The sequence below is a fragment of the Neodiprion pinetum genome, chromosome 1 (genome assembly GCF_021155775.2).
Source record: "Neodiprion pinetum isolate iyNeoPine1 chromosome 1, iyNeoPine1.2, whole genome shotgun sequence".
Taxonomy (NCBI): Eukaryota; Metazoa; Arthropoda; class Insecta; order Hymenoptera; family Diprionidae; genus Neodiprion; species Neodiprion pinetum.
Genome location: NC_060232.1, coordinates 4898715 through 4922974, shown reverse-complemented (window position 1 = coordinate 4922974; position 24260 = coordinate 4898715). Strand labels below are relative to the sequence as shown.

The window sequence follows — 24260 nt, the reverse complement described above, 5'->3', positions numbered from 1 at the left end:
ATATAGGATTTTCCTTCGTCTTCAGTTGCGTCAGCTGTTCTATAATTCAACAAAAAGTCCGTTTCTTTCTATCGTCGCGCTGTTTTTAAAAATTTTTTGTTCCGTACAATTCGCTCTCTGCATCGCCAAGATAATTCATCGTTTAATTAACGTTTTTCCCATTTCTATATACCTATATCATCATATTTACCGGTACAGTCGCCAAAGAGATTTTCGCATCGATACTTGATTATACGCGAATGATATAGTAATTGAATCGTCGTCGTACGAACAATTTCATAATTGTAACGTAGTAAGAAAATGAAAGAAAGGAAAAACACCAACAGCATTATATAACAATTAATTATTTATCGTACGTATGGTATGACAAACGATTTATGATGCTTGTAATATATATCATATACATACATATATATGTATATATATATACATGCGCAGTAACAATGCACTGTACTCTAGTAAAAGGATTCTGGCATAGAATCTTCCCTGCAGGGTCACGTACACGTAACACATAAACCAACATATGCATACATCATATGCATTCAATTGGAAATATTTATATCTCACGACTTTCGTCACTCATGCGCTCTCTGCCCGAGGATATACTTTCTTTGTCAATACATCAGTCGAAGAAGAAGCAGAACGAGAAAGAGAATAAGAAAAATTAGACCGCGATTTACTCTTTGATAACGATCGAAGGACAAGTACGCGACGAATTGAGCCTGTGAATATCGAAAAAAAAACTCCAGGCTTCCGCAAATCGATTTCCCGATACACGGTATTACAATAACGGTACAAAGGAAATGAGGAAATCTGTGAAATTGCAGGACGAGGGGAGGGGTGGGGGTTAGTGGTCGGTAGGCACGGCCCTGGCCTCGCCCCCCCCCCCTCCACCTCGGCGAGAGTGGTTATCCCCTCCATCGCACCACCGGCGTCCAGATGAGCCTCGAGAACCGGCGTCGCCTGCTAGCCGGCGTTCAGTTGTTTCAGTTAGCAACCGGCGTTCGAAGAGCGAGGGTGTCGACGGTCGGTAAAACGATACGCGGAACGAAAAGAAGCCGGGTAAAGGACTAAAAATCAGCGTTGCCTACCGTCGTTGTTTTCGTCGTCGTTACATGTATTTCAGTGAAACAAGGACGCGTGATTGTTGTTTTGTGTTTCGGAGGAGATAACATACGTACTGTAATAAAGAAATGAACTATTGACGTCCCCTCTGACATATATGTATATATATTTTTATATATATATACGCTAGTTGTCCGTCTCTTGTAATATTTCTACGCTTCCGCCTCTCTTGTTTGCAATATTACTCTTGTTACCACTGTTTGTCAGTTTTTAACACCGAGGGGGAAAATAATGACCGGCTTAACTTGATCAAATCCTCGTTGAACGTCTGATCCGAGGTTCGAGTAGATTTTGTCGGGCAAACAGTTTCTTCTTCTTCTTCTTCATCTTCTTCGTCATCTTCAAGCTTCGGTACGTTTCGTTAGATACGGCGGAGAATCGTTGTCGTTTAAATATCCCATACCACCAATCGGCTTTGTGATATGAATCATCGTTTTATACCAGTTATCGTATACGGAAGTGAAAAATTTCGGACGCATCCTTGTTGATGTAAAAAGGCAGAGAGACGTAGAAAGAGGGATAATCGCCGAACTTGCATACAACATTCGTCCGCGGACGTACTTTGTGCCATTTTTCCAAGCAATATATCAAAATTCCTGTGGCCGAGGGACTCGCAGGCAATCCGGAAACGGAGACGGGGACGATTGACGTCGGAGCTGCCGCTGCGAACAACATGGGTCAAATTGGAAATGACGTGAGTCCTTCTTACAGTCTCCGACTTGCTGCGATTTAAACGCGCGTATTAATTCGTGTCGCAAGTCTTTTTCTATCTTTCCCTTCGCATTCGCGTGTCGTTTGGCTAAATATCTCGCGCGAAAATGCTCTGTAATGTACTTAAAAGAAGACGCGATTGTTGTCGTCAAGCTTGAGAAAGTTAGCCGAGAAGCTCTCGAGTTCTTTGCCTTCTCGGCTTTATTGTTAGGTTCAATTGGTTTTGCGTGCGCGAGAATTTGTGTTGCGCTTGGGCCGACGACGCTCCGTCTTCTTGCTTGCGTTTTTCCCCCTCGATATTCTTCCTCTTCTTCTTCTTCTTCTTCTTTTTCTTTTTCTTTTTCTTCTTCTTCTTCTCCGTCTTCTCCTTCTTCTCCTTCTTCTCCTTCTTTTTCTTTTTCTTTTTCTTTTTCTTCTTTTCCTCCTTCTTCTCCGTCTTCTCCTTCTTCTCCTTCTTCTCCTTCTTTTTCTTTTTCTTTTTCTTTTTCTTCTTTTCCTCCTTCTTCTTCTTCTTCTCCTTCTTCTCCTTCTTCTCCTTCTTCTCCTTCTTCTCCTTCTTCTCCTTCTTCTCCTTCTCCTTCTTCTCCTTCTCCTTCTCCTTCTTCTCCTTCTTCTCCTTCTTCTTCTTCTTCCTCTTTTTCTTTTTCTTTTTCTTTTTCCTTTTCTTCTTCTTCTTCGTCTTCTTCTTCTTCTTCTTCTTCTTCTTCTTCTTTTTCTTCTACTTCTTCTTCTTCGAATCCTCGGGGACAATTTGACGCCTTGGCACATCTCATCCCACGTACCGAGGGTTCAAGAGACCGTAAGACTGAGCCCGTTTTTCAAAGATCGTACGTATGATACTCGTACCTACCCGACTTGCATACTTGTGCCGTAACATCATGTGTTTTTAATCGTAAAGAGAAAGAAGCCGCGAGTAACGTATCGGCAATTTTTCCCTCACGTGCCGCGCGTAGAGAAAAAAAAAAGAGAAAGAGGAAAAAGAGAAAAAAAAACCGGCCTGTCAAACGAGAATCAATCGATCGATAGATCCTATCATACCGCTTCTTTCTCGAGACCTCGACTTACAAAATAATCTTACGTAGACAGCGTGTATCAAATGTATAAATGTGAGAACAGCCAGTCAGTCATATCGTTCGTACATTGATCGGTATTACAGGTTAAAACGCGCGCATGTTGCTCGATTTTATTTCCCTTCTCTTTCCTTATCGTTCACTCTCTCTCTCTCGTAAAGTTTACCTTGTTATGTTATCATTATTTCCGATTCGTCTTTTCTTTCGCCGTCGATTTTTCTCTATGACGCGTAGAACTCTAAAACCGGTTTTGCGAAGGGCCGATAAACGAGCCCGAGGAAAGGGCGGGCGAGATGGGGGAGGGAGGGAAGCGATAAAGCTGAGAGAAAGAGAGGAAAAAAACCGTAATAAACAAACAAAGAAGCGGCGAGAGTCTCTCTCTCTCTCTCTCTCTTTCTTTCTCTCTTATGTACTCGTGTTATTCCAGTCGGGTCGTAGCTCTCTTGGATCCGTGGACCGGATCGGATGGATCTCGGAAAATCGTGGGCAGTCCCTTTTATTGCTACGTGCGTGCTTCTCCTTTATTTTGTTCCATTTTTTTTTTTTTTTTTTCCTGAATTATTTATGGCTCGACTCGTTGTTGCTGTTGCGTGGATTGTTGCATAATTATTGTTGTTGTTATTATTGTATTATTGTCTGCCCAGTCAGAGTAAATAGGCGTATACCTCATATAATCACGCATATAATCTGACATAACGAGGTTTAATTTGGCGATTTACGACGCGCGCCTCTTGACGTCCTACAACTGGGATGCACACGCCATTCGACGAGAGAGAGAGAGAGAGAGAGAGAGAGAAGGAGAGAAGCCGAAGGTTTTTCCGGTTTCATTTACATTTGACATACATATGGCGAAAGCGTTATGATAACAATTTGCATAAAGATGATATTATCGGCATCTAGCCGACAACGCGTTGCACATGGCGGCGGATAGATGTTATACATAATACATGATGTATGTTTGTAAGCATGATTGTAATAAACCGCTGCCCAGCTATGCGCGTATTTGCATCCTTCGGAAAACACGCGACTCTAAGAAAAGGTTCGATAAAAATTTGGCGAATCAGATTTTGCCCCTTTTGCACACGCGGTGTAATAACGCGTACGTACGTGTACGATTACGATATCGTGGATAAACACGTGCCGGTGAAAAAAAAAGACGGAAAAACTTGGCGATACGGAAGCGAAAGCAACAGAAAATTAAAAGTCAGCTGTCCTTATTTTGTCGGTCATGTATCCTGTTTATGAATATTCATCTGTAGCAATGAAATTCTGTAGATGCTGTTGCAGAACGCAGAACCAATCTTGCGTTTACGTACACATGTATCCTCAAAAGGCACCTCAGCTGTAAAAACTTGGCGCCTGGTACATTAAAGTGGAAACTATCAAGAAAAGTTTACTTTCCAAATTGGAAACGACCAAAATGACGATGTTCCGTGTCCCGATAAGTATCGGTATCAAAACCTTTGCCTGCAAATAATATGGAAATCGAAATACTTAGCGCCAAGTTAGTATCAGATCACCGAGTTAGATTTTCGTGAGCACATACGACGATGCATGTAAGAAAGCTAAGTTATTCGTTACGATTTCTGCGTTCCAACATTTTCGACATCGTAGATATGTAAATCGGTGTAAATGCTATTTAACGGTTGCTTTATCATCGGTTCATCACATTTTCGAACGTGGCTTTGACTTTCCCCGTCGCTCGGTCCGTTGTTAGTTGACATCGTACGTCACACGCCTGATGAATTTCTTACGAAATTAACTTATGTACGAACCGCACCGCCAAGTTATCGTAACTAGACCAATTATACCTCTCTGTTAATTTTTTTTTTCAAAAGATATTTCTTTACTTTTTACATATTTTTCTTCCAACGTACAACGGACGCCTTTACCTATGAGACTAGGCCCGCGATGTATTACCGCTAAATATGTATAAATATTATATACAAACAACATGGCCACCTTGGTAATCGACTCCTATGATAAAATTATACGAGCGAGAGCGGTGATATTATATTATGCATTATTAGGTATACATGCATATGCGGGCTTGACAGTGTGCAAGTATATTTATCGCCTAGGCTCTCACGGTGAACAAAGTTTTGAATATTTAAAACTCGTCCGTGGCGCCTGGCTAGATTATAGCCTCTTTAGCTTCCCTTCCGAGCAGTCTGATCGCGCATTATACACGGTGCAGCGACTACGAAACAGTTTTACGGATTCTTGACTACCCGACACACGGACACGCGAGCACTGGGTGTGTATATCAATTTCAAACTATCTCCGCTTTCAGCTCACTTGATGCTTCTTGTTTTTTTTTTTTTTCATTTCTCGCTTTCGTTTTACACCGAAAATGGATAGCAAAAACTGTGTATAAAAATAATTTCGAATATTTTTCTTTCAAGCAATAAATATCATTTTTTTCATTGCCAACGAAAAGAAAAAAAAAAAAAAGAAAAAAAAACGATAATAGTAATTGATTCGTATATTATACGTTTCATCAGATTCGATTCAGCGCGATGAATATATATATATATATATATTATATATATTCGTTGAGGTTAACGATCATCATAGTCGGGTCTGTAAATTTTGTTTGGCCTTTCGATAAAACTTGACGAAGCATTAGATTTCTTGGTTTGAATTTTATTTTTTCTTATTTCACCTGTCATGTAATTTTCGAGTCAATTCCCGACCGTTTGCAATCGAGTAATTACAGCGTGTAAGTAAATTGAAAGAGAAAAAATATATAAAAAATAAATAAAACCACGTATGTACATTAAAAATTTATCTAGTGATAAAAATATAATAACGAAGTAATTAACTTCCGTCATTACGGCAGTGGGATATCACATGTTGACTACCTACACGGTCGTAATGATTTCTTGAACCTCTTTTGCAGCGGACAAATAACATGTATTTCAAATAAAATTACATCAATTAATATGCGTGCGGTTGTAGGTACCAACGTATATTCGGTATCCGTTGAGCATCACGACAAATTATCTTTCCGATCAGTTTCCGTGATTCGCTCCGGGGAAAAAACATCTCGTCGTCGCCTATGCTTATTCCCGTTTGGAGAAAGTTATTGTTTATGACATTTGTTTGTTAACGAACGAAGGGAAAGGTTGTTACGTGCGGCCGATCGCGCCGGCTGTATTCCGTGCAAGTTATCCTCAATTCTTCCCATCTTAGTAATTCTCACTAATTTATCAACTCCCATTTCATTATTCGTGTCCAGTGTAAAGAAGTGTTTCCCATTCATGCACAAATATCTGTGCATGATATATTTCGAAGTTGTATACGACGCGTTAGAAAACGAGCCAATGCCCTGTCACGCGTTATGGCATCTACGTACTACATAGATATCTAGGTGTGTGTGCGCGTGTGTGTCTATTATACATATATACACACATATATTTATGTATGTATAAAATACATGTATAACTACTGGATGGTAACAGGATTATCGATTGTTTGCGAACATGTGATATCGGCATTGATCGACGTCAGTTTGACGAGGGGATCGTGAATATGTATACATCCAGGCATGCATACGTGACTACTTGTAGCTATGTCGAAGGCATATACTAGCTTATTTTCGGTGACGCACAAAGGGATTTGATAATAATAATAATGATGACGATGATATCGAAGCGAATGGTTATACATGCGCACGGGGTGGTGTATGCGTATATAGAATACATGGACGCATGCGGGCACGCAGATAAATTCGTATAGGTATAGAATGACTTTCGCAGGAGGTTACATACATATGCTGGGCTGATTTCTCTCTCTCTCTCTCTCTCTCTCTCTTTCTCTTTGTCTCTCCATCGACTCTTCAACGGATTCGTAATTAATAATCCAATTTTACGCTATATTATACATATATACACGCGTGCGGACCTACATACGATATAATACATTATTACATTACATATTATACGACGATAACAGGAGAGATGATTGGATTTTGTCTTTTTTTTTTTTTTTTACTGCTTTGCTTTTTTATCTTCATTTCTTTCTTCCTCCTTGTTATCTCGACGCAATTGCTCGGTCTGTGGAAAAAAAAAAGAATAAAAAGAAGAAGAAATAAACTGCACGCGGAAGTATGCTGCAGCAACAGCGGTAGGAGATGAAGAAGAAGGGCATGCAGGGGTAAAAATGTAAGGTTCCCGGTTGAGGATGGGGGCGGGGGTGGGGGTAGCAGCAACAGGGCAAATGTATGTACTTCGCGTGTGGTCACGTGGCAACGCGGGCCGTGGGGGCGATAATCGATACGGTGACGTCAGATAGGACCCGTAAACCAATCGCGGTTAGACCCGACCGACCGACTGCCTGACTGACTGATAACAAAGGAGCGACGAACTCCAGAAGCCCAATTGCCCTTTGTTTCGAGCTTTGTTCACATCGTCGCCTTCTTTCTTCTTCTTCTTCATCATCTTCGCATTACCTACGTGCGATTGGTATACACGTACATGCATACGCATATACACATGTACACATATGCATATATGATATTTTTACTTGTTGTATGGCTTGTAATTGCGGTAATATTGTATACATTATAGATATACAAATTTGTATATAGTTATCGTATATATGGGATAAGTGTAGCAACTATAACGTGTCGCATACGGTGTAGAAATTGGTTTTTCTTCTATCGTAGGATGTATAATGACTCGTCTTTGAAATATCGCATGTATTGGATTGCTTCAAAAAATATACATGTGGATGGATACATTATTTTCATTACGGTCATTCCTTTCGCACAGTTTTTGTTATTCAATATCAATACTAAATCGATTGTTTTTTTTTTGTTTTAATTTTTTTTTTTTTCTTATTCTCATGCAAACTTTAAACGTTATTCCCGTAGTATCGATTTATTTTCTTATTTTTCATTCACGCACACACGGAAGTAAGGCAGGAACGCGCGGTGTTGTTCGTTATCCGACAAACGAGCCAGTGTACACAGACAGAAGAGAGTTGTATACAAATTTATGTATATATGCACGTATATTAAATAGTCGTAAAAAAAAGCTCGTATGCACGAACCGGCGCGAGTGTGTGTCTCTTTATTTATGATAATTTGATGTCATTCGAACGAATACGACGAGCGCCAGATTCGGGCTGATGTTACTCTGCTGCTGTGTGCTCCGATGGTGCAGTGGCGTAACTATTGATAATACGGATTGCTTGTGTTGGCTTTCTTGCGAGAGGCTTGTTGAGTTTAATCGAAACTCAACCTCAATCTCTAAGGAATAATATATTCCATATTATTTATTTTAATATTTCAAGATGTTGGAATAAAGTTCACATATCTTACGAGGAATTGGCGGTTTCTTGTTATAACTGCATTATGTTTATTATTGTTAGTTTCCATCTAGCTTTTATTTATTTATTTTCTTTTTCTTTCAACCTCTTCTCGTGACATTCGATTAACGTTGCGAAGTATATGCTTACGGTTTTGTTTACGCAGTCACGGCTGCCGACGGCTTAGTTAGCAGGCGTGTAACAAATGTCATACGCGTACGTGTACCGGGTGATTCGAATGTTACGCCCCTTCCCTCACTCCACCCCACTGTCAAAATACAGCTTATAAATGCCTGAAAAATAGTTTTTTTCTGCGACGCAGGCGGGCCAACGTACTCAAAATGTGTAAACTTGAATTTTCAAAGAGCAATAAGCATTAAATTCCGACCGTTCTTTGAAAAATCAACTTTCCGACCCAGTAAAACAAGTGCCTCCCAAAACTTTCCGAGTCGCTACCTCAATTATTTGAGATTCTAACCTCAAAAATTCGTATCACCACAAGCAGTTCGACGACTGAAAACTCGGGATGTGGCCAGCCTGCGCGAAGAGCCGATAAAACTCGCGGATGCGCGATTGATTTTCAAGTTTCGAGAGATTGTCCCGGCATGTTTTTACGCCAATGCACGTTGTCACATACGGCGAAGGTACGTAGACCGTATCGAAGTTGACGGCGATGATAGTTACGCCACTGCAAGAGCAGTCTGTACTCCTCACTCGTGAGTCGGGCACTCCCACTTTGTGATGAAATCCCATAAAACTTTTGACCCCCTTTGGCCTTGCCTGCCCCGCGTGAGCGTACGTATTCGTTCCGATCCGACAACGCCGTCGTACAATTTATACCTATATGTACGTACGTACACATCGCGGTGCATCGGATATAGTTTTGAAAAATGCGTCTTACGCGTTGCGGTGCGATGCGAGGCGAGTGTCGAAAGAGGTTCGGAGCGTGGGTGAGGCTTAACACGTTTATATTTATGCGTGTATCTCGCTGTTGATTCGAGCGAGAGAAGAAAAAGTAAGACGAGGAATTATGTAGAAAAAAAAAAAAAATAAGATGAGAAAAAAATGAAGAAATAAGCGAATAACCTGTACATAGGATTAAAAATAAAACTGTACGCGCGGTTTTTCCAATGTGTCTCTCTTACGTTGGCGCGGTACTTTTTTTTTTTTTTTTTTTTTCTCTTACACCAAGAGAAACCGCCGCAGCAATCCAAATCTCAAAATTATGACTCGGGAAACCCGACGCAACCGATCGAGTTTCTTTCTTTTCTTCTCTCATTCTTCTTGCTTTTTTCCTCCGTATCCAGAAATACTTTTCTTCTGTACCGTGGAGATTCCACGCAGACGTTAAGTTCGTTAAACTAGCTTTTCTTACGTTCGTTCTTTGGGTATAGTTGACTCGGGTTTTTCGTGTTTTTTATTTATTTCTTCTATTTCTTATCTCTTTTTCGCGTAACTCGTGTGCGAGTGCGCGTGCAACATCTAAGGTTGAATTTTAAGATTCTTTTTACTTTCGATCTAAGTGTAAACACGTGGAAAACACGGATTGCGGTGTGATGCGGGTTATAATTATGTTCGCCGTTGGCAAGGAAACTTGATTTTTGTTGTTTCGGATCGTTTCGCGCCTAGTCGCAAAAATTTTATTTTATGCAGCAGCGACAAGTCGCGAGTTACAATTACGCAACAACGAGAGAAAAAATATATCGGGCGTGCCTTCAGACGTTAGAAAGAGACAAGTTTTCTCTCAACAATTACTAATTTTTGGTTTCGACTCAGTTTTTCTAACTCTGAACGGAATACCGATGTCTCGATCTGCAGGTTGTGAAATATTTCAAACCGTAATTATTTCGTGGTCATTTTTATTATTCTTCATTTCTATTAAACACATTCAAGTGTGAGGCCTGAGAATGGTGACGTCGTTGGCATATTTTTCAAACCAAGTATCGATACGCGTTATATTTCGATGTATATTCGCCTCGTGAAAAACAAATCATTAGGATATAGAAATGCGTTTACGGGACTGTTAATAACGTACGAGGCAACTTGTCACTGTATCGGATATTTTCATCTTTATTCGTGATTTTTTCAACAACAATGTTTTTTTGGCGAGAAATACCAGAGAAGCATTTATTATACCTTGTGTACAACACGATAATACATCCCTGTCGGGGTGTCTGTGTGTTACGTGTATATACACACACACACACACACATGTATGTATTCCTGTATTATTATTGTACATGTATGAATTTTCAATACCAACTCGGATTGATCGTGACAAAATTTATACCTATAATTAAAGCACGGTTTAATGTCTACGTTATACGAAGCATACCCATAATATCGTTATCTCGGTATATCGGTCAGTTCCAATGAAATGTCACCTTAATTGTCAATTATATTCCAATTGACACAATTTTTGACGATTCACCACTTCGTTAGAAATATAATACGCATACAATGTACGTGTACATAACGTATACGATATATATATATATATATATATATTAGGCAAAATAAAAATATAATGACTGTTTTTTTTTCGCTCGATATAATGAAAAATTGATTGTATGGCATCTCAAAAAAACCCTCTGCAAGTATTAGCCCGTCATATTTAAATTAAAAGGTCCCTCATCGCAGATATGTATTTCCCATTTAAATAACATGGGGGAATTTTTTTTTTTTACTTTGGAATTTTATGAGGCTTTAACCGTCGAGATTAAGAGAGTCTTTTTAGTACATTTCTGTAGAACTTTTGATGCTCTACAAAAAAGCTCTCTTGTGTCTAATCGATAAAAGTAACCGATTATATATATTTCTCATATAATTTTTCACTTTTATTCCATCAGCAGTACAATGCACTTGACCGCAGTTTGTTTGAAATTACGTAAATACATGAACAATTATTGAACGATTGAATATTCAATACCGTACGCGATTCGATGATGTAAAACGGCGTTGACTTGTCCCGCACGATTAGCGGTTGATTTTTTTTTCCTTATTTTTTTTTCTTTTGTTTTCAAGTCAGAATTCTAGGCATTATTTATGTCAAACTGCGCAGCAGAAAGAAAACTTTTCAAGCTATAGGTATGTGTAACGATACTATCTGCCTTCGTGATCTCTTCGTCTAGGCGCGTCTTCACGGGAAGCCCGAATGTGCATTATGTATAAATATTTTAGCTGTGTGCACAGAGTATAACAATGCCCGCGTTATAGTGCCTCTACACGATGTTAATCTAAACACATTCATGGCTCATGGGGAACAAGGCTGACGTAGTTCTCGTCATTAACATTTTTATAATCGTTGCTTCGCCTAATTGAATGAACACGGTAGAATCCGGGTAAACATGTTGACGTGATAAGAGGCAGGATGATCCTCTCTCTTCTTCCCCCCTATTTACCCTTCAGTCCTCTAATCCAACTGTGTAATATTCGTCTTTGTTTAAAAATTTTGAAAAAGCAAACAAAAGAAAGAAACTGAGAAAATTTCGTGATATTGGCAGCGAATATGTGTACTTAATTGATATTTTAGCAGCGCAGAATCGTCAATATCGTCATATTGATTTATTGACTATTGTTATTAATATTATTAATGTTTTTGTCACGATGATACTTCAACTTCCGCATCCACGTGTCGGTATAATGATAAATAACAATATGTATTTATCGTTATTCCTTTTCCTTTTGTTTTTATTTTTAATTGCCTTCTCTCTTTCTCCCTCTCTTCCAGCCCACCCTGCGACTACTTGTTTTTTCACTTCCAAAATTATATCAACGAAGAAAACTAGCGCACCGGAAATGAGTGTTACTCGACTGGTGGAAGCAGATTATGAGGCGTAAACAAGTCAAGCTCAACTCTCGAGATATTACATTTATGGTGTGTAGTTGTAGTTGAGCCTTTCTCTGCGTGGACGGATGCCCGCTAATTAACAGCTCGAACTCCCCCCCTCCCCCTCTCTGTTTTTATTACATCTTTTATTGTTGTTGTTGATCATTATTATCATTGTTTTGTGTAGACGTACATTTGTGTGTTCTCTTTAATTGGTTTTTTTTTTTTTTTTTTTTAATCGGATTACGAACCGCAATTTGTTATTCTTGTGGATAGGCTCAATTAGGCAAGCATTGTTTTTTAACCGACACGCGTATCAATTATTTCGTATACATATACTGTTATTATACATACCTATACAGACACATATTCGCAGATGTGATGTAACATGATGCCGCATTGTTACCGCCAGAAAAAAGAAAACCATAAAAAATGTGGCGATTTGATAGTAACTCGCAATGCGTAATGAAATTCCTCTTTTTAGACACATGATCTTTTTTAATTTGTCACACTTCTTGCTCTTCTTTTTTCTACCATTTTCATTCGAATCCGTTGGTTTTTCAACACAAACAAGTAAATATGAGAAAAGAGGGGGGGGGGGGGGGGGGGGACAAAAGTTTTACACGATATTGTTATACGATCAACCGCCAATATCTGTCTATACTTGTGAAAAATAATTTCACTCGCTCTCTTATCAAAAAATCTTCAGTCAGCTGATACGAATCGCGTTTTCGCGTACCAATGAAGGATCATCTCGTCTCACGGACGTTACAGACGACAAAATTTTAATCCATTTGCCTATTGTCTCATTTCCACAATGAAGCGTTTAACACGTGACGCCACCTGCATACGTACAATCCATCTGTCATATACGTACATACCTGATTCGGCATCAGGATTAATCATTATTATCATCATCGCAATTGTTGACGAATGAATTTTTAAACCTGCCGACGTATCATGAAGCAACCGTTAACACCAGTACCTAATCATGTTACGTATTATATATATGTGTATTCTTTGATAATCCAGGATCAACGAATCGTTGCTTAAAATCTAATCTCTATGTTGCATTGCATTTTCGCGTGTAATATACATTCGCATACTTTACGCATTCATTATTGCTTTTCTCCTCTTTTTACCACTCCGGAAACTAAAAATGTATAATATTTTTTTACACGCACGTAGATGCACTGTTATTGTCTAAACCGTTAAATTAAATAGAAGAATGCATTATGTGCAGAGATAAATTCGATATCGTGTAAATATATGACGCATAGAGATGCAGTAATAGCTGCACTTTGTCGTCTCACTTCTTTATGTACGTATAAAGACGCAAGGTACATAAACCGTTGGCAAGTGTCTTATCGAGATTAATATTGATCAACACTTTCTCAAGGATTCTCTCCGCATCTGTCAACCAATCGTATACCTATAATACACATCTGTGTACCTTGTTTCTTTAATCGTCGTGAATATTTTGCATTGTGGACAAACTTTTTTATTGATACTGTGCAGCTGATCTGTTTTATTTAATGGCTTAGATATATATATATTAAACTTATTAAATCATTCGTACCGTGCAAGTACAGCAATTTTACGTATCATTACAAATCAAATATAGTTAATATAGGTGCGAAGCGTATATATTACCTATAACGCGAGTGGAAAATTTTTGTCACTCCGGTGAACGTTGATATCGTGTGGCTTAGATGTAAATGCGGGAAGATTAGAAGAACGTATTACACGATTCGCGTCTAACAGTCGATGTTTCTACAAGTACATTGAAAAACAAAATGAAACGAAAGAGGAAAAAAAATAATAATAAAAATAGAAAAAAGAACGACCGAAGAGATTAGAGGACTTGATTCGGTTTCGGATCATATTTTACAATCTATACATAGATGTTTATTTGATTTCGTGTGAGATTAGCGAGGCTGCTGTTTTTATGTCGAAATTATCAGAGTAGACAGATACATCTTATTACGAGATTGTATTTGAGATATCTGCATTGATTTCTGTCCCCCCAAAGCGTTTATATTAAAGGAACCGGTGTTGAAATTTTAGACTTATAACCTTGGAAAATTAGAAAAATACAAGTATATATCGTACGTAACGATGATTATGGAAATAGACCGTAAACATTCAATTTTCCGGATAAATTGACTCGATTTTAATTCCATTATAGGTCAAAGTTGTGTTTACAAAATATTGGAAATTCGTTGAAATCATTTGGATAAATTATACACAGCTTTAGAAAATTTTTTAAATACCTATCGATCACTCGAGTTCTGTAAACCGAAGAATCGCGGTCGATCTAAGACTCGAGGAAATAATTTACTCAAGATCATTCTGAGAAAAATGAAAAGAAAAGAAGCGATGAAAACGGCGTGCCGGCTCAAAGAAACGATACTTGAGCTAGCAGCCAAACGTTCTATCGTTCATTCGAATAAGTTAGTGAAGTCCAAGAATCAAAATTTTTTCAAACACCTTGGACTCCCTGATACTTTTGTAACGTTGTTGGTACAAAACTAAACCGTATTTTTCTATTTCGAAAAATTTTAACACGTCTGGCTGCTAACTTCGGCTTCGTTGTAAAGAAAAACGTACGATATGAATGAAAAAATCGCATCCCAGATACCTAATACGGTTCGGAATGAAAGTTTGTCGATTTGGCAAGGAACGTCCCTAAGCATGCAACGACGAAGACTGGATTTGCAGTTCGGACCGCAGCAGCAGCAGCTTTCGGTAAACGCGATTCAAGATAACGCGAGGCTGCAACACTGCAGTGGCTGTGTACGAGTGTTGAATCCAAGGCAAAGAGAGGAAAAGAAAGATAGCGGGAGATAAAATAAAGCGAGATCTCGGTGGTGGTCTCTTGCTTGTTCTTACCGTTCTATAGTACGTACTTGAAATCAGCTGAAAGGCGTCTGTACACCTTACACCTATTCGCCAGCATTCGAACATTGTTGTATGGTCGGCTGCTGCAGTTTTGCAAGAGAGAGAGAGAGAGAGACGACTTCGACGAGAACGGATTTAGGTGTATCTATTGTACTCCTTAATTCCTCTCTCGAAGCTCGCTTATAAACAAGTACATTAATTTTAATAGAGAGACTTGTACGCATGGCCTACACACACACACACACACGCGCTCGAGTGGCCGTATCTTTTTTTAACCTGATATCGAGACCCTGAGACGCAAACCGAGATATACGACTGATCTGAGAAAGAGAGAAAAAACGTGCTACGATGTACAGGGTGTTCATTCTCCTCGTATGCGTAGAAGAGGAACGCCAGACATTCAAATTGTATACACGTTATGTAATTTTGAGAAAGCGAATAAATAAATTCACGTGCCTCGCAGATATCTCTCTCTCTCTCTCTCTCTCTCTCTCTCTCTCTCTCTCTCTGTAACGTTTGTATGAAATACGCGTATCTATATCGGCAAAAAGCTGCATCGTATGCACTATATCCCCTGCGACGTTACGGTATGTATGTATGATAATATCATGTATTACAGAACGTACAAATGTGGTTGATACCGTTTTGCATTCGTCGGAGTTGAGCAATTTTTCATGTATTTCACATGTTAGTTTCGGCGTTACCGATTCGTTATTTTACAATCAATATCGACGTTGTGGGGTGTGTGTTTTTTCATGCGTTTTCCTATCAGCGTGTAAAAAGTGTTAAGCTAATACCGAGATCCCGATTTCTTGAACTTTATACCTCTGCATGTATTTATATTTAATTGTACGAACGACTCTCGGATAAGTTTGTTATACCTGCACTTAACTCGGACGACTTGGACTTAGACTTAGACTTAGAGTTTGGTCTGCTGCCGATGAATCGCGCGGGGATTAATGCCAAATCTCATTGTACGCGATTTCGCGATAGAGTCCTACTTTCGTTGCAATTACCATTTGGCAACGTTCTTCGTATTCGGTACGGGGAAAAGAAGCCAATTGAATTTCTGTCCCTGCGGTACCCGGATGCAGGTATCTGTCGTACATATATATATATATATATATATATAAGTACGTACATACATACCTCGGTCAGTGACGATTGGACAGAGAGGCAGCTCTAACTATAAAATCCGATGTCTATGCAGGCGCGCAAGGTGTTGTGATGTGATGTGATGCGATGTGATGTGTAATGGACGAATTGAGTTTGTGGTGCGCGTCCGCGATAAAAATTCAAATATTGCGCGGCAAGCAAAGGGTGAAAACAACGTACCTGCTGACCGTGTAAAACGAATATTTGGAAAGCTGTGATTTTGTCTTCTTTCTTTCGCTTCTTTTTAATCTATTTGTTTATTTTGTATTTATTTATTCATTTTGTTTTCTTGCGGCGTTCATAAAACTCAACGGGGCAACAGATTTTGATAACGACGAGGATAACGAGATGTGGAAAAATACGCGTCGTTACTAGCGTGCGAGTGTATTTTTTTAATTGTGTGTACACGTTTCGTGTGTTACATGTGTAATTTTTGTCGTTACTTTTATACTTAACGCGAGATAATAGTTATATCTACTCTATGTGTATAATATGGATGTCCGTTCGTATAACGTTGTTTTATTTATTTGTTTATTTATTTTTTTATTTATCGACGATCGAGTGGGTGGCCAACGCCGATGATGACGACGACGATGGTTAATGTACCGTACACGGCGGTACTTGACAAGTTGTAAAAATTGATGGCGAGATATACGTGCACGAGTAATCGAAACGATGAAGAGTGATTAAAAAATTATAGAAAAATAAAAGAAAAAGGAGAACGAGTTCGTACTGTAGCCGAATGAGCTAACCAAATCGGCCCGCTTGCGTCACGCAGCCGCTTTACGAGTTGGCTTTTAATCGTCCTCAAAGCCAAAGAGATCTTCTTTTCAAAGGCGATCTGCCAAGCCTCCGTGCCAAAACAAAATTGTTGGAGCATATTCGCGCTTGACGTCACTTGTTTTTCTTTTTTCTCCCCCCTCCCTCCCACCTCGTCAAATCCTTTTGCTTGGCAAATTTCGTTTTTCCAATCTCCGATGCACCGTACAGGATATCTGTGAAACCGCGGAATTTCAATTGGATCGAATTTCACACGCAAGATGACAATATTTTTTTTCTCTTTCATCCGGTTTATTGTATATAATAACTTTGTTGCTGGATGGATTCGACGGCAATTTATAATTGTAGAAGTGATAAAATCTCGATGTTGTTTCTCTTGTCGTGGAATAGTTTTTACTTCGCTTTCTGATTATTTTTCTCTTTATCAAATAATATCATGAAAAATGAAGACGGTAATAAATCGGAATATTAGATACTTAAACAACTGATAACGTAATGTAGTCGAGACCAACAAGTTTAAGGCCGTTTTAGGCACACTGTGAGAGTTGGATCCGATTCTCGAAATTTAGTTATTTTCGTATACTTACTTATAACATGCGTGTTCGGACATTTTAGCCTCACCTTTTTCTCCTTCGTTTTTATTTCCTCGATTCTCTAACTAATTTATTGACACGTTAAAAAAAAAATGTTCACGTTTTGTAGAATATAAACGAGTCTCGTTATGTTTTTTTTTTCTCTCCGTCATTTCAAGCTTTTTAAATTCAAAATATAATTTTACTCATGTCGCGATGTGTTATAACAGGGCACTCGGCTGGTAATAAATTTCGTTGCAATAATCTGCAAGATGGAATCGAGGCAATCAAATTTTACGCAAACGTTACGTTTTCGTACGCGCGAATAGTTTCTATTTTTGAATCTCGGAATGCCATTTGTCATGCTCTCGCAAAACTTGAAACACACGCGTTTGAGGACGAACGTTATCGCAAACACGTTAATTGGACAAAAAAAAAAAAAAAGAAAGAAAAAAAAAGACAAACAAAAAACGTGCAAAAAAATAATAATGAAGAATCTTAACCGTGGTGAAAATTACACAGAATCCACAATTGTTAAATTTTTGTCTAAATTTCGGGACAAACGCTTGATCAGGTACATATTCTCGTCAACCGTATCTTTTCACCGATATGCGAAATCTTTGGTACACAAGTGTCGTTTCTCCTCGCCACGAAATGCGAATACGACGGTGTTTACGGCATATTATTGGGTATATCCATGTAATTTATAAAATCCTTGTCGTTACAGTTGGTGACCTTTTGAATTTTTTTTACGCCGAGTAGGTGTTGTAGGAATAGATAGATCAGCTTCGATCGGTACTTAATGAATACGCGTATACATGTATGTACTTGTATTGTACTTTCGTATTGTGAAATGAGATATTTTGAAGTTCAACATTTGTAGACGAAATATACGGTATACGGTTATAAGAGGTGTTTGCGTTTGCGTTTGTGTGCGTCAAGTGGCGCCTAAAGTTACAACACGACGAATGCACCGAACGGTCGAAACGCAGTCTTGAGACTTCCGTTACACAGTTTGCGAATCAGCTGATTTCTCCTACCGCTTATTCAATACTCGTGCCGGCAGTTTCGTTTCGCGTCTCGTCATCAAATTCCCCTCTCTATTTACATTCCTTGACTTAGCCGGGCGATTGGGAGGGAGAGGTTGACAAACCGCACGAGAAACCCGAGAAACTCTTACCCGTGTTATAATTTCGACCTACGTACGTATGCCTATCTCATATATTTAATGTTATGTTGAGCTGGTCGCGGATTTACTTGGAATTGCTGGATCACCGCTGTCTCTCTGTCTCACTCACTCCACACGTCGGTACAGTGCGGTATTTATTACAGGCCGTACTAAAAACGTCATTCTAGTCGAACATCTTGTCGTCATTTTCATTCGTCGTGTCTTCTTCGAATTAAAGGATCTGAGGAAGAATTTTTTTCTTTTTTTTTTTCTTCTCATTCGTTTATCGGACTTTAAAGTTACTAGGAACTTTTTGACGGTACGTAGATACTTGTTACGAGTGTCTGTTACTACCAACAATCTATTTACTGTACTGTAGTAATATCTACTTGACAGTCTCCCGCAACTGGGTATTTGGATTGCATCATCTCTGTGTTGTTGTACATTATGTTATATGTACATTCATGTGTAAACGGAGCAGTTTTGATACGCGTGTTATGTACGGCGAAAGTCTGACGTCGCGAAACTTGTACATGTATAATGTATATTGCGTTGTGACAAGTACGACATACCTGTATATTACATGTATAAAAACGTGGATATGGATCGCGTCGCGTCTGATTGTACGATCTTTCGGTATGTCGTATTGGAAAATTAATATTGCCCGCACGTTTGTATTATATATCTTATATCAAACACACAAAAGTCATGCCGTTTCGACGCTACTCTTCCATATTCATTTATTCACTTATTTTCATCGTTATTTTCTCACCGATGAATCTCTCAAATTATGCACGCAAATTCAATACGGTTGTTGCATCAAATTTTTGTAAAATTTTTCGTATTTGTTTGATAATTGAGAGGGGGAAAAACAGTATGCCATTCGAACGCTGTTTTGTATCCCCGATTTGTTGATAATACTTCGCCTTTCGAAACGTTCGAGTGTACAGTTAGAAAAACGCATCGCTGGGTAATGGGTAGTAAAAGAAAAAAAAAAGAAGAAATTAAACAGATAAGAGTAAATAGAATGAAGGGAAAAACAAACAACGATAGGTCGGTAAAGTTCACCGACCTAGTTCGTTGCTCTCTTAGAAGCAAAGAGTGTCTAATAGCATGTGCAGGTGGACAAAAAAATTGGTTTACCAATCATTTCCACAACGAAAATAAGAGAGGGAAGGGGGCAAGGGAAAAAAAGCTTGGCCCGTATGCGAAGCAATAATGTCAATGCATCGAGTATTAGAGCGAAATGACAGGTTTAAATATTCCACACTATAATGTCAAACTTTTATTTAATAAATGCTATGCTTTCTTCGAACACGTCTTATCGTATATTTAACACAATACAATGTTTTTAACGTATTTACATACCATATGTTATTTTACGTGCCTCTTAATTCGCTTACAGTGCCGCTGAAATTAGAAGAGAAAGGAAAGATAAAAAAACTTGTGATCGATGTAGCGAGAATAAGCTAGTAATAAGATAATGTAACAGGTATTGCAATATTTGGTCAATTTCTAACGTCAATTCTTTACCCCTTTTATGGTTTCAGGCTCACATGCTGTTGATGGACGCATTCTTGCAAAACAATAGACTCGATCATGTATCTCGTGTGATGGCTGGGCACCCAACGTACTTGGAACACTTTCTTCGCACCCAACATTTCATTTTGCGTGGCGATGGGCCCCTCCCATACGATTATCGCCATCTAATCGCCATCATGGTGAGTTTAAACTCTCTCTATATATATACACGTATGTTAATTAATTGTTGAAAATTTCACGTTAAAACTAATACGAATCGGAGTGAAAGAGATTTTTTGTTTTGGAGCGCACAATTGTCTGTTTTAGTTTCAAATATAAATAAAAAAAAAAATATAGCGCTCTAAGCCTTGTGATATTATAAGGAACAAACGTAAAGACGCGTGCGACACACATTTTTATACAACTGTTAGTTCTACGGAAAATTAAAGGGTATAAATCTCAAGGGGGCCCGAAACGACGAAAGGTTATTAAATTTTAATCGTTAGTGATTTGTTTTATTGTCTCCCGATAAGTTTTGTTGTATAACCGAGATATTGTTACAAATTGCAAAAAAGAGAATCGTCCTTCTTCGTGCGATGTAATATGCGTTATACACTCACATGATTCAGGCACAATATTAACGTTGAAACATCTATTCGCTTGTCAAACACACCAAAACGAATTGAATTCTGGCGGGGCAAAAGAAGCAAAAAAGCTGTATCAAAAGCATGAAAAGTATTTATAAAAAAAATAAAAAAAAAAAAAATAAATAAAAATTAAAAAAATAAATCGATCAAACGGTCTCCTTCTTTTGTTTCTAGTATCATACGTAGGCATGTATCTAATCGATCTCGTGTGTGCGCGTGTGTGCGCCTTGCGCAGGTTCTCTGGGTGGAAAAATACACTTGCTTGTCATACGCCTATACAATATGACACAAAAAACTGTGCGCAAACGTGAATCAATTGTCGTTACTTATAATGCTGATAAGAGACATCGTTAACCTAGTTACGATATAGTTTTCAAATATTGTTGTACGGTGGCCGGTACGCTTAAAATTAGCCTCAAGTATCAGCCACGGCATCCTCCAATCTCGCCTCTAACAACGTGTGTGTGTGTATAGGAAAAAAACCGTCTTGCGAGCAATTATCGAATTTGTCGAAGTGCTTTTACTTCCAGTAAAAATTTCTCACAACGATGACCGTACGATTAAGCAAGTACCTACGAATCAGCTTTCGTATTTTAATGGGAATTAATGACCCTTTCTTTTTTCCACTCGAGTTTTAGAGACAAATTTTTGGCTCTTACAATATCGCGTTGAGAAATTTTCTTTGCTCATAACTTGTGCAAGTTTCGTTGTTATTCACTGTTCAATTCTCATTTATCCGTACTGCTCTATAACGATAACGAGCAATTTTTCTATTCCATTTTAAAATACGTTAAATGAACAAACGTCTTTGAGATAGAAGAACAAAGAAGCTTTATACGCTTTGTTCCTTTGTACCATACGATGAGAAAATCGCAACACGATTTAGATCAAAGCGCACTTGCTGCTTCGCTCTGCAATTCTGCCTAGATACACTTACCGTAAGGAAACGCGTGAAGAATAATATGGTACAATTCCCCCCCCCCCATTTTTTGTCCTTGATATGTTATCAATTTGGTCAAATATGCGGGTCACACATCCACATGCGCATGTGTATACGTAACGAGAAAAGAAGTGGTGAAAAAAAAATTTCACAAATGGGGTTTGGGGGGGGGGGGGGGGGGGTTATAATAAAAAAAATAGCTTATCGTCTTATCACCTCTATGTATAATTACAGTCTTGAAATAACTAATTTATCTACAATCATTGTTGTCAGACACTGGGTAAATGTAGATATTTCAATGCTTTATGTAATATTTTTTTTTACATGCTAACGTGTTCCGATGCACGGTTGCCGACTGGGATTGTGATTATACACGCAGATTATGTCATGAAAATACTCACGGTTATTTTAATGGTGCAGTTATTTAATAATGTACAACGATGAACTTGGCATCGCGGTTTTCTATCCCTCTTGCCTTTAAAAGACAATCGTCGAGAGCTTTTTTTTTCCACTCTTATTTTTACCTTTGTAATTTGCCTTCTTTTGACGTTTTGAGAAAAATTAATCGTATACGGAGTTCATTGAAAAAAGGAAGACTAGTTGGCAAGTTCGGATGCAATTAATCTTTGCACATATGTTATTAGGATGGAAAAACAAAGACCAACTAAGCATTTCATATTTCTGAATGTAAAACTGCAGGCATACAAACGTACTCACGCAGGCAGGTGTAAATTTTCCCGCATCTTCTTATTCTTCTTCTTATTCGTTCGAAACATGCTGACTTTGCTAACAATATAATACTCGCGTCAATCGTTAAAATGGCACGTGTCTTATCATGTCTCTGGTGAAAAATAAGATTTAGTATGATTTATGTACATCGAAACGAAAATCATTATATTTCATGTTTAACAGTTACGATCATTAGTTGGTGTAATTAATTTTAATTTTGCAGTCCTGATTAGCGGATGTTTTGATTATTTTTTTCTTTTTACATTTTATTTTTCGTTAAACTTGGAGGCCAGCTTTTCCATCATACTATCAATTCAAAATGAGCGATAATTCATTTAACATTTCAAGAATGTTTTAAATTTATATAAATCATGTCAATGATAAAAAAAAAAAAAAAAACATCCCGCATTGAAGCCATGAACTCGATCGTTAAATTCTTATCTCGATCGCAATGTAGGAAATCGCATTAACTATGACCTTTGCAAAGGGCTGAGGGGAAATGAACGAGTCGTTATTGTATTAGCGAGCAATTTTTCTCTTGCAATTTACTTTTTTTTTATAGCCCTTTGCGAGCCACAGCAGTAAACATGTTTACTGCGAAAAATGATTGTACCTACACTTTGCATGCCTGCCTGCGTGCGCGGATAAATGTTTATGGATTATTTATTGTTGATTATTATCGAAATTATATGCCCTTTTCCTCACAATCTACTTTCATTATTGAGGAGAAGTGATAAAATGAAGGATACGTTTTATGATTAAAATAGAAAACCAGGTGGAGAAAATATCGTTAACATTTATGTTATGGGTTTGCCAACAGGCCGCTGGAAGGCACCAATGCAGCTATTTGATAAATTTGCAAAAGGGCGAATTCCTACTCCAAGGAGGTGCCTCGTCCTGGCTTCAAGGTCTCAAATCCATACCGAGCAAACTTCAGGACCTGTACGAGATCAACAAAATTCTGGCTCATCGACCTTGGTTGTTAAATAAAACTCACATAGAGGTAAGCCACGATGATTTTATTACGATTTTACCTTTTATTGCAAAGACAATTTTCAGAAAGTGGAAGTGATGAATTCACGATGAAACTTCCATAATTCTTTCAACGATAGAAATTTTCATGTCTTCGATTATATTTATATGTAAGAAATTAATCTATCCATTGTTGATGAAATAATGTTAACTAGACACTGGACTTACAATTAGTCTAAAACTCTCTATAGTATAACTTATTGCGGTATGTGAGTAATTTAGAATACTTACTGGTTAATTTCTTGAATTCTTTAAATTGCGTAACTAATTATTCGAATGTTGACGAGGTCATTTTAATGCCATAACTTATCGTCATCTCTTCACGATTGTATACTGTGATAATTATTATTATTGTTATACTGTTGTGACATTGCAAGATTGTCCGATGAAAATGTACATTTTTTTTCATTCTTCTTGAAACATCGCAAGAACCTAGGATAAATATAATCGTTCCTTCTTAATCTGAATGTAAATTTTGCAGAAACTTACGAAAGGCGCGGACAATTGGTCCCTGGCTGAAGTTGTTCATGCCATAGTGCTGTTAGCCCACTTTCACTCGTTATCATCGTTCGTATTCTCATGCGGTATAAACGAGGAGCTAGACAGCAGTTCGGGTCATCACTACAAGGAATGCAGCGGTAAGGATAATGGGAAAAACGTACAGCCGGTTAAGGATATCAAGGTGCCGAGCAGTAGTCCGACCAAAATACCCGGAAGTACCGATAAGACTGGTGAGTTTTTGGCATTGGTCTCTTGTTTGCTCCATA

General features: G+C 38.2%; 1 protein-coding gene across 1 annotated transcript in view; it reads left to right on the top strand.

Moving 5' to 3' along the window:
- Sesn (Sestrin) overlaps positions 1 to 24260 on the top strand; it is a 126459-nt gene that overhangs the window by 98803 nt on the left and 3396 nt on the right. The window contains exons 6-8 of the mRNA XM_046622978.2: positions 20175 to 20345; positions 23282 to 23464; positions 23975 to 24224. Of these exons, the coding sequence (XP_046478934.1) occupies positions 20175 to 20345; positions 23282 to 23464; positions 23975 to 24224 (604 nt within the window). The remainder of the gene's footprint in view (positions 1 to 20174; positions 20346 to 23281; positions 23465 to 23974; positions 24225 to 24260) is intronic.